This window comes from Rhinolophus hipposideros, assembly GCF_964194185.1.
Source record: "Rhinolophus hipposideros genome assembly, chromosome: 1".
NCBI lineage: Eukaryota > Metazoa > Chordata > Mammalia > Chiroptera > Rhinolophidae > Rhinolophus > Rhinolophus hipposideros.
Window position 1 is genome coordinate 60632703 of NC_138047.1, and position 17451 is coordinate 60650153.

General features: G+C 39.0%; 1 protein-coding gene across 5 annotated transcripts in view; it reads right to left on the minus strand.

Moving 5' to 3' along the window:
• LIN54 (lin-54 DREAM MuvB core complex component) overlaps positions 1-17451 on the minus strand; it is a 62290-nt gene extending 44839 nt beyond the window's left edge. Inside the window, exons 1-2 of one of the 5 annotated variants that reach the window (XM_081056428.1) lie at positions 17239-17434; positions 2411-2463 (exon numbers count right to left, since the gene is read on the minus strand). In XM_081056428.1, coding sequence (XP_080912554.1) covers positions 2411-2431 — 21 coding nt within the window. In that variant the 5' untranslated portion in view covers positions 2432-2463; positions 17239-17434. Of the gene's footprint in view, positions 1-1747; positions 2464-14962; positions 15316-16485; positions 16614-17238 lie in introns of those variants that run through there. The other 4 variants (XM_081056427.1, XM_081056426.1, XM_081056424.1 and 1 more) reach the window with 4 other exon arrangements.

A 17451-nucleotide genomic window follows, 5' to 3' on the forward strand; every position in this document is an offset into this window, starting at 1 on the left:
TAACAGGACAAGTAGAACAATGTTCTAAATGGGTTTTTTTTAATTCTTTTTTGTAAATACAAGCTTTTTTCTTAATAAATAGAATCAGGGTTTATAGAAGTAACAATAAAAGAAGTTATAAGAATTAGATCCCAATCTTTGTTTTTTATTGTCAGTATTTAGGGGATTATAGTGGAAAACTAGTGGACACAAGTAAACTGGTCATTGAAATAGTATATATACATTGCTCTTGTAAATAAAAAAATGACATTCTAATTTACATTATCAGTTTTTTGTGACATGGTTATGAGCCACATCCCCAAAGCCAAATAAATTCTGAAAAACCAATAAAAACAAGTTTCAAAACTGACTAAAAAAACAAGCTTAGGACAAGATACTTGATGGTGATAGCATATCTCATTCAAGAGATCCTCATCTAAAGTAAAGGAGTCAGGGATAAGTGAGATGATAATGAACAAGAAAGAAAAGGACACTGAGTGTTTAATAGGAGCAGAAGGAACACTGGCAAATCACAAGGTTTGAGAAATCTTACAAAGTTCTTAAATAAAAATCCCATGAAAATAAGTTCCTAATTATTTTGCCAACATAATAACCAAAACAATATTTCTAATATCATCAACTGGGGGTAGATAGTTCCTTATACACTTGCTTTAGTTCTCCAACTCATGCCTTCTCTTTTTTTTTTTTAATTAAATTTATTGGCGTGACAATTGTTAGTAAATTTACATAGATTTCAGGTGTACAATTCTGTATTACATCGTCTATAAATGCCTTCTCTTTCTTTTTAAAAAAAAGGTGACTCTCAAACAGGGAATGCATTTGTGTTCCCTGGTCATTTAAGTGGATCATTGTATTTCTAAGAGTAGTGGTGACCCAAAAAGGCCTATTTGGTCATGAAAAATAGGGAATCATTTAATACATGTTCTGTGTACCTCCTATGTTAAGATCCTATTCATGCTAATAATAGGTACCATTTCAAAGGATCAAAGGATCCTTTTTGAGGATCCTTTTTGAGGACCATTTTGAGGATCAAAGGATCCTCAAAGTTTTGAGAATTATATCAACTACTATCTGTTATTGTGTATTTCATCATGATCAAACAGCCATCTTCCAGCTAAAGTCAAAAACTCAGAGATGATAAGTAACCTATCCAAAGTTCCACAGGTGGTAGGGCGGCAGAGAGGTGACTCAAATCCATTTGGTCCAACTCTAAAGCCTATATGTTATCTTCCATCACATGGCATTGTCTTTTCCACAATGTAAACATGAATGATGGCTATGACAGTAAACCCAAAGAAAGCACACACTGGCTAGTATGTACTATTTATGGTTCCAAAGATTTCTCAGAGCAGCAAGTTTTCCTAGATTTTGGCCATCTGTTAAATGAAAAAAATCATGTCTGAATTATTTTTTGACAGCCCAGCAGAAACTCTGGCATCTTTATACCAGCAGAACATCCCTGTAATCAAATTACTACTGAGAATAAAATGCATTTAAAAATGAATAAAAAGCTATAAATACACTCGTTTGGAATTTAACCAAAATTAAGTTTGTTCTAAGTTCTCTAGCAAAAGTTTTCAAAGCATTAGACATATCAAATTTTACCCAAAAAACCCCACACAATTACTAAAAGCAACATTCAAAAGAATTCAGTAACAACTAAGCATTTCATCAACCTACAAACACAACTGCGAAATCAGTTTAACATGCATTTTAATTCATAAGCCCCCTTTTTTGTTTTTTTTACCTGTACTGTTTTTAACTGTTGGGTCTGTAACACAGAGGGCTGAGTTGTAGTATTAATCAGTTGGTTTCCTGGGGTCAATGCTGAGACACCAATGACAGGTTTCACCTCTGGCCTCCCTCCAATGGTAACTACTTTAATTTGCTGCGGTGGTAACTTAGCATCTCCTGACTGGGCCTGGGTTGTAACTTTCTGAGCCTGGGGTAGTTGGCTATGGGGTAGTGCTAAAACAATTGGTGAACCAGACTTGCCCAAAGTTGTTAAAATTAACTTCTGTCCATCTGGTTTAAGGGTCTGATTGCCAAGTTTAAGATCAGATGTCTGTGATACTTTGTTTAAAATAATCTGATTGGCTGATATAGTCACAGGAGTCTGAGCACCAAGTTTTTGAAGGCCACTTGGAAAAGCTGGTTTCACTGTGGTATTAAAATCTGCTTTAGTAATTGTGGTGTTCACTGCAACTTGGTTAGTGTGGTTACTGTACACTGTGATTGGTTCCGTGGAAATGGGCGTGGCTGTAGAGTCACCAGTAGAATTTATGTTGACAATTTCTTCCAGTTCTGTCTCCATGGGAATTGGGGATGAAACAATAACAGCCTCAATACTATCATCATCCACTAAAGTTATACCAGTGTCCATTATCTCCTCTGGAAGCAAACTATTCACCTCAGCTGGCACCACCTCCATGATGGTTCTCCTGATAGAAAGTTGATCAGGCGCTGCAATAAAAGTTGAAAAATAAAAAATTACTTAGGTTTTGAAAATAGATTTAAGAAAAAAATTATTCAAGAAAAATGCAAATGAAAAAATGATAAAATTTAAAATATTTTTTATTAACGTAATTGAATGAAGAATATTCCTGGTGTGAATTTAAGTTAAACCATTTTATCATGCCCTCGACCTTCAAGAATCTGAAGTATAAGTTATGTGGGACACAAAACTAGAAGCAAACATTCTCATTTGCTGTGCCTCAACCCTAAAGTATACTGCATTCAGGTAATACTACGTCACATAATTACAGGAAACTTTCTAATACCCGCTCAAAAAACTTTTTAATCTTTGACATTTCTGATCATTTGATTGCTTCCCAATTACGGTTTTTCCCTCTTATTGACAGACTCGAAAACTGCTAATTCACACACAAAAAAATAAAGATTTTAAAATATAAACAGATACTGGAAAATATCTTCATCTCTCCAGTGAACTAGGTCCTAAAATGATGGTATTCAACCATTTATAAAAATCCATTAAATACTCAAATTAATGTTAAAACACTGTCTAGAGTCATCCATCTCAGTAACTGCAGATCAAATGGTTTATTGGCCCAAGTCTGATCAATTAACTCCACAGAAACTTTTATCTAGAAAGAAGATTCTCAAATCCTCCTCAGCCATTTAAAATGTCAAAAAGGTATACATTTAAAAAGGTATACATTTATACATTTAAGAGGTATACAGCCAGTTCCCACAAAGAAAACAAGTGGTAATAAAGCAGATTATAAACAAATCAGAACTGTGATGCCTTTAGCCAAAGTTTATGCAGAACTTCCGATACAGGAGTCTGTATCATTGTCTTCACTTACTGCAGAAGCACATTATATTTATGACTGATTAAACAGCAATAAATTATTTGCCCATAGAATATCAAAGATCCAGAGGAATCTAATCAGCAATTCTTTTCTTCCCGTTTTAAAAATATAAAAATGCAATAACCATTCTGAGATTAAGGGTAACAGACATGACAGTAACAAACATATTGCCAAATTTATCATCATTATTGAGCACTTACTATCTACCAGTGATGGCATAATTTAATTTACCCTCACAACAAGATGGTATCATTATCACCCCCATTTTACAGATGAAGAAACTTAGGTTAAATAATTTGCCCAAGGTCACATAGCTAGCTAGTAAATGGAAAAGCCAGGATTCAAACTCAGGATATATTTTATGACACCAAAGTTCATAATTTTGATCACAAAATTATATTGTCTTAAATTCTTATCACTGGTATTTTAAAATGGACAAAAAAAAAGTCTACTCCTTTACAGTCAAACCCACCCTACACAACCGATTTGTCCTATCACTATAGATTAAGTTGGCCTTTTTGCCCATTCCAGAATTTCACGTAAATGGAATCACATATTACGCACTCATGACATACAGGCATCATACAGTATGAGCTTTTCCCCTCAGCATGCTGAGATTTTTATTCTTGTACTTATTAGTACTTCTGTTCCTTTTGACTGTTGAATAATATTCCATTGTACAAATGTACCATGATTTGTTTATCCATTCACCTGTTGATGGACATTTGGATTGTTTCCAGTTTGGGGCTCTTCTGAATAATACTGCTATGAACATTCAAGTTCCAAGTTTTTTACGGATGCATGTTTTCATTTCTTTTGAATAAATACCTAGAAGTGGACGTGCTGGGTCATGAGGTAAGTTTATTTTTAACTTTGCATGACACTATGAAATGATTTCCCACCTTGGCTGTACCATTTTATACCCCCCCCCAGCAATGTAGGACAGTTCCAGCTGCTCCACATCCTAGTGAAGAATTGGTATTGTTGGTCTTTTCATTTTAGCCATTCTAATGGGTGTGAAGTGATATCTCCTTGTAGTTTTAATTTGCAATTCTGAGATGACTAATGATGTTGATCACCTTTTCGCATGCATATTATCTATTTGCATATTTTCTTTTGAAAAGTGCCTGTGAAAAACTTTAGCTATACTTAAAGACACCCTCTTCTTATTGAGCTGCATGAGTTCTTTGTATATACTGCAGAATCATGAATCACAATAACTTGTAGCTCAAAGGAATCACTAGGGCTTGGGGACCCCAAAGTACTGGCACTTCTCTAAACGTGGCTCTTCCTGATCAGCAGAGTCCCCGCAGGCACGTAGGGGCATTTACAGTACAGGTATGTAAAACATCAGTACCAATAGACCTTAGCAATGGAAGCCAAACAGTACACAGCAAAGGGCCCCACCCACAATGTCACATTAGCTTCCCTCCCCCACTGCAAACTTGCCCAAGCCCTGTCAGTTGCATCTGAATATTCCATCTCCCCCAGAACAAGGTAGGAGGATGACGGGTGCCAGTACCCAACACAGCCATAAAAGGTTGACTCCCTCCTCTCCCTAAAGCTCCCCCAGAATATTTAGACAGGCGGGGATGGCCGTTCATCCTGCTTAAGGACTGGGAGACCTCAGCCCAACTCCTATTCATCTTTCTCCTTAAAACACCTGAAGTCAAGGTGTAGGAGGAGGGAGAGGTCAGGCCATGAAGGGAGACAGTGGCATATCAGTGCATTTACTTTGTTTCAAGCCCACACTGGCAGCTCAACTAAACAAACTTCTAATGTTTTCCATCCAACCAAAGCTCTACATCCTCAGTTATCACACCATTTTCTCACCTCAGGGGACTCCTTAACTCAGCAGCTACAGCCACACTGCCTTTCATCTGGGGCCACGGAGTTGAGTACACAACAACCAAAGCACCATTTGGGCTACCTCTCAGCTTAGCCGCTAAATAGTCATTAAGAGGTAGAACACCGGAGGACTCTTACTCCTCCTGCACATGCCACCCTTATCACTTGAGTAAGAGCATTTGAAATGCCAGTGAGTCTTTTCCTATCCCCTAACCCAATCGGCAAGGCCCTCATCCTTCCTCTTCCAGAAAGCCATGTCTCTGTCAGCACTCCATCCTCATGGCCAAAACTGTTAGGAACTGTGAAGGACCTGAGACTTTTGACCTCCAGGCAGGCTAACAAAGTAGCCTGTTGCTGTTTCATCGACACTGCCAGCCCACACAGTGGCCCAGGTCAGAGACACCGGACTCAGTTCTGTCTTCACGGCACAGCAAGGACCATGAGCACCCCGTGTGTTACCAGTTCCTCCATTGCCCACAAGTCCCACAGAGCAGACATGGAGAGGTCCAGGAAGATGCCGTGCGGGTCTGCATGCCAACTAAGGATATTGCTGACTTCTATTTCATATGTTGTTAAACATTGTTGTCTACACTCACGTGGGATATTAGTCCGTAGATTATTTTTTTCTTGTAGTGGCTGTCTGGGGATAATGCCACCCTAATACAATGAGTTAGGACTTGTTTCCTCCTCTTTAGTTTTCAGGAAAAGTCTGCATAGCTTTGTTACTATTTCTTCCTGAAATGTGTGCTGGAGCTCACCAGTGAAGCCATCTAGACATAAAACTTTCTTGTGGGAAGGTATTTAACTATCAATTCAATTTCTTTACTAGATGTAGGGTTATTCAGGTTCTCATTCTTCTTGAGTGACCTTCAATATTTGATAGCTTGTGTCCTTCAAGGAATTTATCTATTTACTCTAAGTTGCTGAATTTATTAACAGAGTTACATATAATATTCTTTTATTTTAATATCTGTAGAAATGTCAATACTTCATTTCTCGTGGTAATTTCTGTCTTTTCTCCTTTTTTCTTGATCAGTCTGGCTTGAGATTTATCAATTTTATTGATCTTTGCAAAGAATCATTTTGGCTTCATTGATATTCTCAATTGTCCATTTTTTATTTAATTGACTATTATTATCTTTACCTCCTTCCTTCTACTTACTTTAGGTTTAATTTGTTCTTTTTCTAGAAGCTTAAGATGGAAGCATAGGTCAGGGTTCAGCAAACTATAGCCCATAGACCAAATCAGGCACATGATCTGTTTAATTACTCTCCAACTAAGAATGGTTTTCACATTTTTAAATAGTTAGGAGGAAGTGTGTTTGTGTTTGTGTGTATGTATAAAAATTATTTTTCACATGGCTTGCAAAGCCTAAAATACTTACTATCTGGCCCTTTACAGAAAGTTTGTCAGATCATTGGTTTCAATCATTGATTTTAAACCTTTCTTCTTTTCTAAAATAAACATTTAACATTAAAAATTTCCATTAAAAAATGGAAATTTAGCTTCCTACTAACTTCAATGTTTTCATTATCATTCACTTGAAATGTTTTCTAACATTCCTTATGATTTCATCTTTGACACAGGGAAAATAAATAAGTGTACTATTTAATTTCCAAATATTTGGGGATTTTGTATCTTTTATTGATTCCTAACTTACTCCAATTATTGTCAGTGAATGTAATACATTCCATAACATTTCCATCATTTGAAATTAGAGACGTGTTTATGGCTTAGTATATGGTCTATCTTGGTGAACACTGCATGTGCACCAGAAAAGAATGCGTTCTATAAATGTTAATTAGCTCAAGTTGGTTGATAGTGTGGCTCAGATCTTCTACTGTCTTACTTTTTCCTCTTCTACAGTGTTTCCCCAAAAATAAGACCTACCCGGACCATCAGCTCTAATGCGTCTTTTGCAGCAAAAATGAATACAAGACCCGGTCTTACATAAGACGCGATATCGTATTATATTATATTACATTACATTACATTATATTATACCCAGTCTAACATTACATAAGACTCGATCTTATTTTAATATAATATAAGACCGGGTCTTATATTAATTTTTGCTCCAAAAAAGACACATTAGAGCTGATGGTCCGGCTAGGTCTTATTTTGGGGGAAACACGGTACCAATTACTGAGACAGGCTATTAAAATTCCCAAACATGATTGTGGGTTTGTTTATTTCTCTTCTGTGTATTTTTACTTCATGTATTTTTGAAGCTGTGTCATTAAGAAGAACATGTCTTTTTATTTGTTCTCTTAAAAGCGACTAGGAATTACAAGACTAGGAGTTTGCCTTTGAACTAGGAATAAAGTTCAAACTTCTAACAAGAAAAGGTCTGATTGGTCTGGCCAGTCTCTATGTAGTATAGGGCTATGCAGAGTTCTGGAGCCAGCACACCTCATAAGTCACTGAGCAGAGTATGATAACCGCTTTATGATTAGACATCCATATCTGTTTCAATCGGGGTCACAGGCAGGGCGGCTTATGCTAAAAGAAACTCTCAAAAGCAGCTTGTGGGCATGGCAGGAAAGGGTATGGCCATCTAGTTACATGAATCATCACTCTAATTTTATCCCTAGGAATGGAAGACATGTACTACTATCACATGCAACCTCATCACCAGTGTGTGGAGGACCACTTCCAGAAAAGAGAATATCTTCACAAGCCAATAGGACTGAGGCACTTTAGTTCACCTCAGCTATACAAGGGGTTACCTGTCAAGGAATGACAGTAAAAGAGTATAGAACATACAATGCATTTCCCATGCTTTCAATATTTTTTGCTCATAAAACAAAGTTCTAAAGGCAAAGTACGATTCTGGAAGTCAATACATTGAGATTTTCCCCCCTTAAAAGTCAAATATGGTTCAATGATTTAAGTCTGATGAAACTTAAAAGATTGACTCATTTCAGAAAGTCTAATAATTTATAAATTTGTCTCAACTGTATTACATTTATAAGCTCCATCTAAACTAGCACCCCCTCTCTCATTTCCACTGCCCTAGGCATTCTATAGCATTACCCTGGTATTTCCATCATAGCATCTGTCACAATCAGAAAGTCCCTTTGTTTACAGTCTGATTCTCCCTCCCCTACTTCTTTAGAATGCAAGCTCCATGACGACAAGGACTTGTCTGTCTTCATCACCACTGTATCCCATCCCCAGTACCTAGAACAGAGCAGGCAAATAATAACCTGAATACAAACCTGAAAAATGAATAAATTAACCATGGAGAAGGGGTGTCATCTAAAACTAGCATTTTGTACACCAGGCTCTGAAAGATAACTTTGGTTGTCTATTGATTACGATAGGTTTATGTAATGCCGAGACTTCACAACACTTCAAATGAAATAAACTCATACTGTCATAAGGCACACTAACAAACTGAGAAACTCCCTTAAAAACTCAAATAAGTTTTTAAGTACTCAGATTTAGCTTTTAACCAATACACTCTGCAATAACATTCCATCTTAAAATCTACGAAGTTCTCTTAGCTTCTAACTACCTTATGATTTTTATCAGTCATTTGATTAACAAATACTTATTGCTCATCAACTTTGTGAAGGGAATTATGGGAAATTAACCAAAGACCTTGCCCGAACAAAGCTTAAAAATCAATAGAAGAATGGCATGATGATCACAGCTGTGCTTTAGGAGGATCAACTTCATATCAGCACATTATTGGGCTGGAGGCAGTAAGGTCAGTTAGAAGGCTATTAACAGTAATTGGTTCAAGACAGTGCTAAATGGAGGGTCTGATTTAGGAGAGTAACCATGAAAATAAATGAATTAAATATAAAATGAAAAAATAATGTAAGACAGAAATGACAAATTCTTTATGCTTTTACACTTTTTAAAGTTTCTTACAGAATATTACTAGTACAGAAACATTGTTCTTTTCTAAGTTACAGGTGGAGGACAACCTGGGTGAACGACTGTTTTCATTCTTACACATAATAATACGAAGTGATGACCTATCACCATATTGCAGGTGAGTAACTGCAGATGTTATGACAGAAACATCCGAGTGTTTAAGAACTACACTTTTGTACCTAGAAATTACCACCAGCATTAACTGGTTCACTACACTATTTGGATTTTAACTTTGATTTCTAAAATCAAGCATCAACATCTCAAAAGCTAGCTACAGAACTACATTTCTCAAACCAAATTAGGAGCAGTGGACTGTAAGCCATGATACCTGATAAAGATTTGAAAAGTGTATTTTCATTTTGATGTTATATTTTGAAAAAGTATATTCTGGATCACCTGGATAACCACCTCATATCTGCAATCAGTGGTACTAGAATTAGGGTGAGCTAAAGAAAAGGCGCAGAAGGGTCTTACAAAGTAAATGATATATTTATGCCACATGAAAGCCAAACCACCTAACTTATGATTTAAAGAGAAAAGCATTAAAGCACTCAAATACAGAAAAGTGGTGTAGGAATTGAGTTATCATATGATATATAATATATGGAAAACCGAATACCTTGCCAAGGCAGACCATAGTACATTCACCATGCAAAGAAAGATTTCATTTCAGCAAAACATCATCATCACCCTAAATTTAATGTTTTACAGTTTTGTTCGTATTTCATTTATACAATTTACTTTTGTTTTATACTTGTATAAAAGTAGTAAGGGGCCAGCCCGGTGGCTCAGGCGGTTAGAGCTCCATGCTCCTAACTCCGAAGGCTGCCGGTTCGATTCCCACATGGGCCAGCGGGCTCTCAACCACAAGGTTGCTGGTTCAATTCCTTGAGTCCCACAAGGGATGATGGGCAGCACCCCCTGCAACTAAGATTGAACACGGGCACCTTGAGCTGAGCTCACGCTGAGCTCCCGGATGGCTCAGTTGGTTGGAGCGCATCCTCTCAACCACAAGGTTGCCGGTTCGACTCCCACAAGGGATGGTGGTCTGTGGCCCCTGCAACTAGCAACGGCAACTGGACCTGGAGCTGAGCTGTGCCCTCCACAACTAAGACTGAAAGGACAACAACTTGAAGCTGAACTAAGATTGAAAAGACAACAACTTGACTTGGAAAAAAAAAAGTCCTGGAAGTACACACTGTTCCCCAATAAAGTCCTAGTCTCCTTCCCCAATTAAAAAAAAAAGTAATAAGCATAAGGAATTTATATTTATATACATCTAAAATTTAAATATTTTAATAAAATTATTTAGGCCAATACTGGGGATCTAAAATATATTTTTTCCCTTTTAATAGGGACTGTACATTATTCATGCTTAAGATTAACATGGTGGGAAAAACACAGGGATTCAAATCAGAAATATCCACTTCCAAATTTTGGCACTCCTAGTTGTTGAATATGTACACCTAAGCAATAATCTTTCTAAGCCTCAGTTTACTTGCATGGTTATTGTGAAGACAGTTATGTGATATACTATAACTCAAATGGAAATCCTTTTCCTAGTACCTCAACATAATAAAGACCATATACAACAAACTCTCCACTAATATCATACTTAATGTTGAAAAACTGAAAGCTTTTCCTTTAAAATCAGGAACAAGACAGGGTTGCCTGGTCACCACTATGTTGTTGCTCAACATAGTACTGGAAGTCCTAGCCATAGCAATCAGGAAAGAGAAAGAAATAAAAGGCATCCAAATTGGGAATGAAGACATTTAATTGTCACTTTTTGCAGATGACATGATTCTTTATATAGAAAACCCCAAAGACTCCACACAAAAAACTATTAGAAGCAATAAACAAATACAGCAAAGTTGCAGGATACAAAATCAATGTACAAAAATCCATTGCATTCCTATATACTAACAATGAAATTTCAGAAAAAGAAATGAGAAAAACAATTCCTTGTGTAATTGCAACAAAAAGAATAAAATACCTAGGAATAAACTTAACCAAGGACCTATACACTGAAAACTACAAGACATTATTTGAAGAAGTTGAAGACACAAAGAAATGGAAAGATATTCTGTGTTCATGGATTGGAAGAATCAACATAGTTAAAATGGCCATACTACCCAAAGCAACACACAGATCTAATGTAATTCCCATCAAAATCCCAATGGCATTTTTTAAAAAACTAGAACAAAAAAATCATCAGATTTGTATGGAATCACAAAAGACCCCAAATAGCCAAAACAATCCTAATTAAGAAGAACATGGCTGGAAGTATCACACTCCCAGATTTCAATTTATACTTAAAAAAAAAAAAAAGCAACAATTACCAAAACAGCATGGTATTGGCAGAAAAACAGACACATAGACCAATGGAATACAACTATGAACCCAGAAATGAACCCTTATGTATATATGGACAGATAATTTTCGACAAAGGAGCCAAAAACACACAATAGAGAAAAGAAAGCCTCTTCAATAAATGATGCTCGGAACAACTGGAAAGCACATGCAAGAGCATGAAGGTAAACTGTTGTCACCACATACCAAAATTAACTCAAAATGGATCAAAGACCTAAACATAAAGACGTGAAACAATAAATTGCATAGACGAAAGTATAGGTACTAAACTTACGGACCTTGGGTTCAGAGAGGATTTTATGAATTTGACCTTAAAGGACAGGGAAGTAAATGCAAAAATAAATGAACGGGACTATATCAAACTAAAAAGCTTCTGCACAGCAACAGAAACCAACAAAACAGAGGCAACTCACCGAATGGGAGAAGATATTTGCAAACAACACCTCCAATAAGGGATTAATATCCAAAATATCTAAAAAACTCATACAACTCAACAACAACAAAAAACCCCAAAGAATCCAACTGAAAAATGGGCAGAGGACCTGAATAGGCACTTCTCCCAAGAAGACACACAAACAGCAACAGATATAAAAAATGTTCAACTTTACTAGCTATTAGGGAAATGCAAATCAAAACCACAATGAGATACCACCTCACATCTGTTAGAATGGCTATCATCAACAAGACAAGTAATAAAAAGTATTGGAGAGGCTGTGGAGAAAAAGGAACCCTCATACACAGATGGTGGGAATGTAAATTGGTGCAGCTGCTATGAAAAACAGTATGGAGGTTACTCAAAAAACTAAGAATAGAATTACCACACAACCCAGCAATCCCTTCTTCTGGGTATCTACCCAAATAATCTGAAAACGTTTATCTGTAAAGATATATGTACCCCTCTGTTCATTGCAGCATCACATAGTGGCCAAAATATGGAAACAACCAAAGTGTCCTTTGATAGGTGATTGGATAAAGAAGATGTGGTACATATATACAAGGAAATATTACTTGGTCATAAGAAAATATGAAATAGTGCCATTTGCGACAACATGGATGGACCCTGAGATTATCATGCTAAGCAATATACATCAGACAAAAAAAGTCGAGAACCATGACTTCACTCATATCATTTCCCCGAAAATAAGACCTAGCCGGACAATCAGCTCTAATGTGTCTTTTGCAGCAAACATTAATATAAGACCAGGTCTTATAACAAAATAAGACCATCACCATCAAACATATGGTGATGGAAGAAGAACTGACTCTGGGTGATGAACTCACAATGCAATAAATTGTACACTTGAAACCTATATAATTTTACTAACCAATCTCATCCCAATAAATTTAACAGCAAAAGTCTTTCCCTCTTTATATAAATAAGCGTCTTCTAATTTCTCTTTTTCTATGGCATTCAATATTCTATCAAACAGCAGGGTTTGAGATCTTGTCATCCTTGATGTTTCTCAATATATTAATCTATCATACATCATGCAGATTACACCTTCACAATGTCTCCTTCCAAATGCAACCAAGAATTTCCAAATCTCCAAAGCTTGGAGCCTCCTATGGTATTTTTACCTCCATTTCCTCTAACCTTCAACACATCCTACGTAAAAGCTACAGGATTTATCTCCCTCAAGTGCATCTCTGAGGCTTTCATTTTCCTATTTAAAAATTTTCTATAATTCTCAAGGCCTTCTTCATTATGACCCTACTCAACACCATCCTTCCAATTTTACCTCCAACAATTCCTAAACTGAGTTTCCTGAAGCAATGATATTGAGGTATCCCCTATCCTTAGCACAGTATGTAATACGTAACTGATAACCAATAGTAATATTTGAGAAAAGTATGAAAGTGTGTAATGCTCCTCTCACCCCAAAAGACACTGGACTATCTCTGGTGGCGTAACTCTTCCTTCATTTCTTTCTAACATATTTCTAATTATTAACAGACAATTGTCCTAACCACAACAATGTGAAAACTGGTCGTTAAAGATAAGCACAAGGAATCACAGAAAGACAATAGCCCTCTGTGACTGAAAACAAAAGAAAGCTAATGAAAAAACATTTTAATCTCCCTCTTTATTTGAATTTTTAAAAAATTCTTAGTCTTACTTCTAATCTAGTAGCTGGATTGGCATGGACCAAATAATTGCAACATAAAATCTATGAAGAAAAAACAATCGAATTCCTACTGGATAACACAAGAACATCAGACAAATGATTTTTTAAAAATTCATTAACTAAACCTTCGGAGTACCTCTCAGTTAGTTCCCCTAACATTTTTTTTGGTCCCTTATTTTTCTAATGAGTGAAAGCCAAATGTTCAAGTTATACACACACACATAAATATTTCCCCTCTGAATAAAACACATGATGTATGATATTTATGACATACCATGATATCATCTCTTTGTAGGAAACTTGGATAGGGAAAATTACTGCTAATCATAAAATTACCAGTACACACTTCTCTCTATTCACTCTCATATTCTCAGCGACACAACCCAATCTTCCACTACAAAAGCTAGAAGAAAACAGAGAGCTAGAAATTAGGGTAATACTATGTAAAAATTTGATTAACGTGTAACTTTTCACTAACACTACTTACTGTCGTGTGCAAGGAAACAGATTCCTTAGGGATCTGCAGCACAAGACATGGATCTTTAGGTAACCTAACAAAATTAAACTATGGATGTCATAAAGTCAATCAATCCAATTCTCCAGCTGTTTAAACAAATGGCTACAATATTTAGAATATCGGAGTTCTCAATTCATCTTTACTAACCTGATGTACTCACATCAGATGCATGCATCAAGCCACCACAACTTCCTTCTTACAATGAAGGTAAAACTTGTTAAGCAAAATAGAACTCCCAGGGCTATTGTTGGAGTTCATTATAAAATCCACTGCAAAATCTTCCATAACTTTACTCTATGATTCATGAAATGGATTGGGGGGGGGGCAGAGAAACATATAAATATAAAACATGCATGACAACATCTCAATTGTAATTTGCCAGTGGCAGGGGCAAAGGGGTCATTCTTTGGATGACAGTCATAAAAAAAAAAAAAATTTTTTAATCATTACAAAACTGGTCTATGCCCTCAAAAAATGTGAGCATCCACATCTCAACAAGTTATAGACTATGATCTAAGACAAGAGCTTGAATGCAGAATAAAATGCCAATGCTCTGCCTCCCTAAAGGAAACATACAACCCCATAACCTGCTGAACATCATCACACCAACGCCAGCCAGAGTGGATATTTTGAAAATTAAATCAGGAAATCATGATAAGTGCTAGCGGTTCCTCTAGGCCTCAGCAGCAGCCTTAGGTATTAGAGCAAACTCGAGCCTTCTTAACACTCAAAGAATAATGTTGATGTCATTATGAGGCTACTGGTTCTTTGCACTCCGGACTAGTCATTCCTTGATTCACAACGCAATTCTTTCCCGCACCGCTGCAAAATAAAGAGATCTCAAGACAGAGAAGCCCTCGGGTACCCCCTTCTCTACCTCCAGCGGCTGCCGCTTTCTCCTCCCTCCGGCTCCAAGGTGGGGGCTCCAGAAGGTCCCGGGCAATTCCGAGCCCGGGCGGTGCTTGTTTGCCTGTGCACGGTAGCTCTGGCCAGCCGCTTCCTTTTCCAGTTTGCCCGAAGTGGAGCGCTACGGGGGACGCGGGGACCGAAGAGGGAGCTCGGGTGGCGACGCCGCCACTGCCGCCGCCTCTGGTATGTCAGGGGCCGGGATTGTATTTCGAAAGATCCGCCATTTTCACCTCGTCATCACCATCACAGCTCAGCAGCTTCCCCGACAGCCCCAGCCCGGGCCGCCGCAGCCGCCGCCGCCAGTAACCTCCCCCTTCCTCCTCCTCCCATTCCCAGCCCTCCCCTCCCGAGAGGCGCACACCCACATATCCGGGGAAACCTCCCGCCCGCCCCGCCAACCTTCAAATGCACAGGGAGATACAAATGTACACACAGCCCACGCCGAGACCTCTCACCCCACAACGACAAATGGTGCTCCTGCGGGCCCGACAGCCACACCAAAGGAAGTCGCGCTACCTGCAGGATCCCCAGTCCCGCACATTTTTCTTTTGAAGAGCAAAAGCCATGGGGAAGGCGACAAAGACAATACAATCAAATTCTTTAATTTTCAGAAAAGCAACTTGACAGAGGTGATGGAATGCGTTATATTCACTGTACCCATCTCAGACACTAAAAACATGATCGAGACCTTTCACGTCATTCACCAACTCTGACACTTTCCTCCTCCGTCAGCACCACTTTGACAGAATGAGCTATTTCCATAGGCACGTCTGACCTTTCTGACACGTTTGTAAATTACAGGCACTGATCCTCACGTAGGTACTATGGTCAAACAACCAGTTTTAAAAATAAAGTTCTGAATTATTTATCTCTCCACTTAATTTCATTTGATCATTTCTGTCTATGAACATTGTGACTTTCAATTTGTCTACAATTGGTTTAAGACGTTAAAGTGCAACTACGTTTAAAATGTATTGATCCTATTCATGAATGAACAATTTCTAAAACAGAAAATTTACTTCTAAGCTAAAATTCTTTGCCACTTAGTTTTTAGGATCTAAGTCACCATATTAAAAAAAAACAAAAAAAAAACTACCACTGTTCAATACAGTGAAACAGCTTGAACAAAACCCAGGTTACCCACCCACCCCTTCCAGCTCCTCTCATCATGCAGTTTAATAAATAAGAGTACATAGGCATTTTTTAATTATCAAAAACAACAAGAAAACGTAAGCTACAAGACTTCTGATATGAACAGTATCTTTTAAAAAACTAAATTGGCTACCTTTGTTAATTTCAGAAAGAGTTGATGATCGCCCATTCAAAAACTGAATTTCTATACATTCAACTACAGCATGAGCTCTAAAAGACTTATCTGAAATGAGCAAACTGAATTTTAAGGTTCCGAATAGGGCCGCTCTCCTGTCTTTTTTAAAAGTTAGTCGAAGAAGAGTGAGGTAGAAGTTGAAAAAGCCATTTCATTTTCCTTACCTTGCTTGAATGGCCACTCCATATAAAAGTCGGTAGATTCAGGCTTAAACTAATGTTATTTACCACCCAGCCTAATCGCCGTCTCTATGCGTAGCCTGTTAGAGGCTGAGAGTATCAAGTCTTCCCACCGTCTTCATCTTTAAACTTTATTTCCCCACCGCCAGCCTCGTCCACCCGCAATCTTCTTGGTGTTTACCGTTGCTTGGCCAAGCTAAGTCCCGGCCCGCTCCCTTCCCCCGTGCACCTCGGGAACATTATGACATTTGGCTGGTGGGCTTCGCGAGGAAAACGGACACACACGAAGAAGACACCATACAAAGGGGCGTAGGAAGACCCGGGCGGCGGGCAGGAGAGACAGGAGGGGCTGGTACAAAATGACACAGCAGCAAAACCGGTTCCCAGAAATCCCGGGCCGACACCGCCGGCTCCTCCGGCCACGCAGTGTGCGTGTCAACAGCCGCGGGAGCCCTTCCTCCAGACAGCCAGGAAGGGCGGGCTGCCGGGTGACAGCCGCCCTCCCGGGTGCGGGCGGGAAGGGGCCGAGCCCGGAGGATCCTCCCGCCCCCTGCGGCCCGGGGGTGGGGTGCGGCGACCCCCAGCTCGCAGGTTCCCGCTCTCGGCGACGACCCACCAGCCCCGGCTCCAGGAGGGGGCGGTCCGGCGCCCTCCGCCCGCGCCACCACCCGAAGCGGGGGCCGGGCCCCTTCCCGCCCGCCCGCCCAGATGCCCCCCACCCCGGGGGCTGACACTTACCAAAGCCGGCGGCGCCGCCGCCTCCTCCTCGCGCCGCGCTCCCTGGGCTCCCAGCAGCCGCGGCGGCGGCGGCGCCTCCGAGACACAGACCCGGGTTTGTTCAAAATCACGCGCCCAGCGCCATTCCACCGCCGCATCCCATAATACGCTGAGCCCTCCCCGCCCGCGCGCCCCTCTCCGCCCGCCCCTCCACTCCGTCCGCCCCGCCTCCCC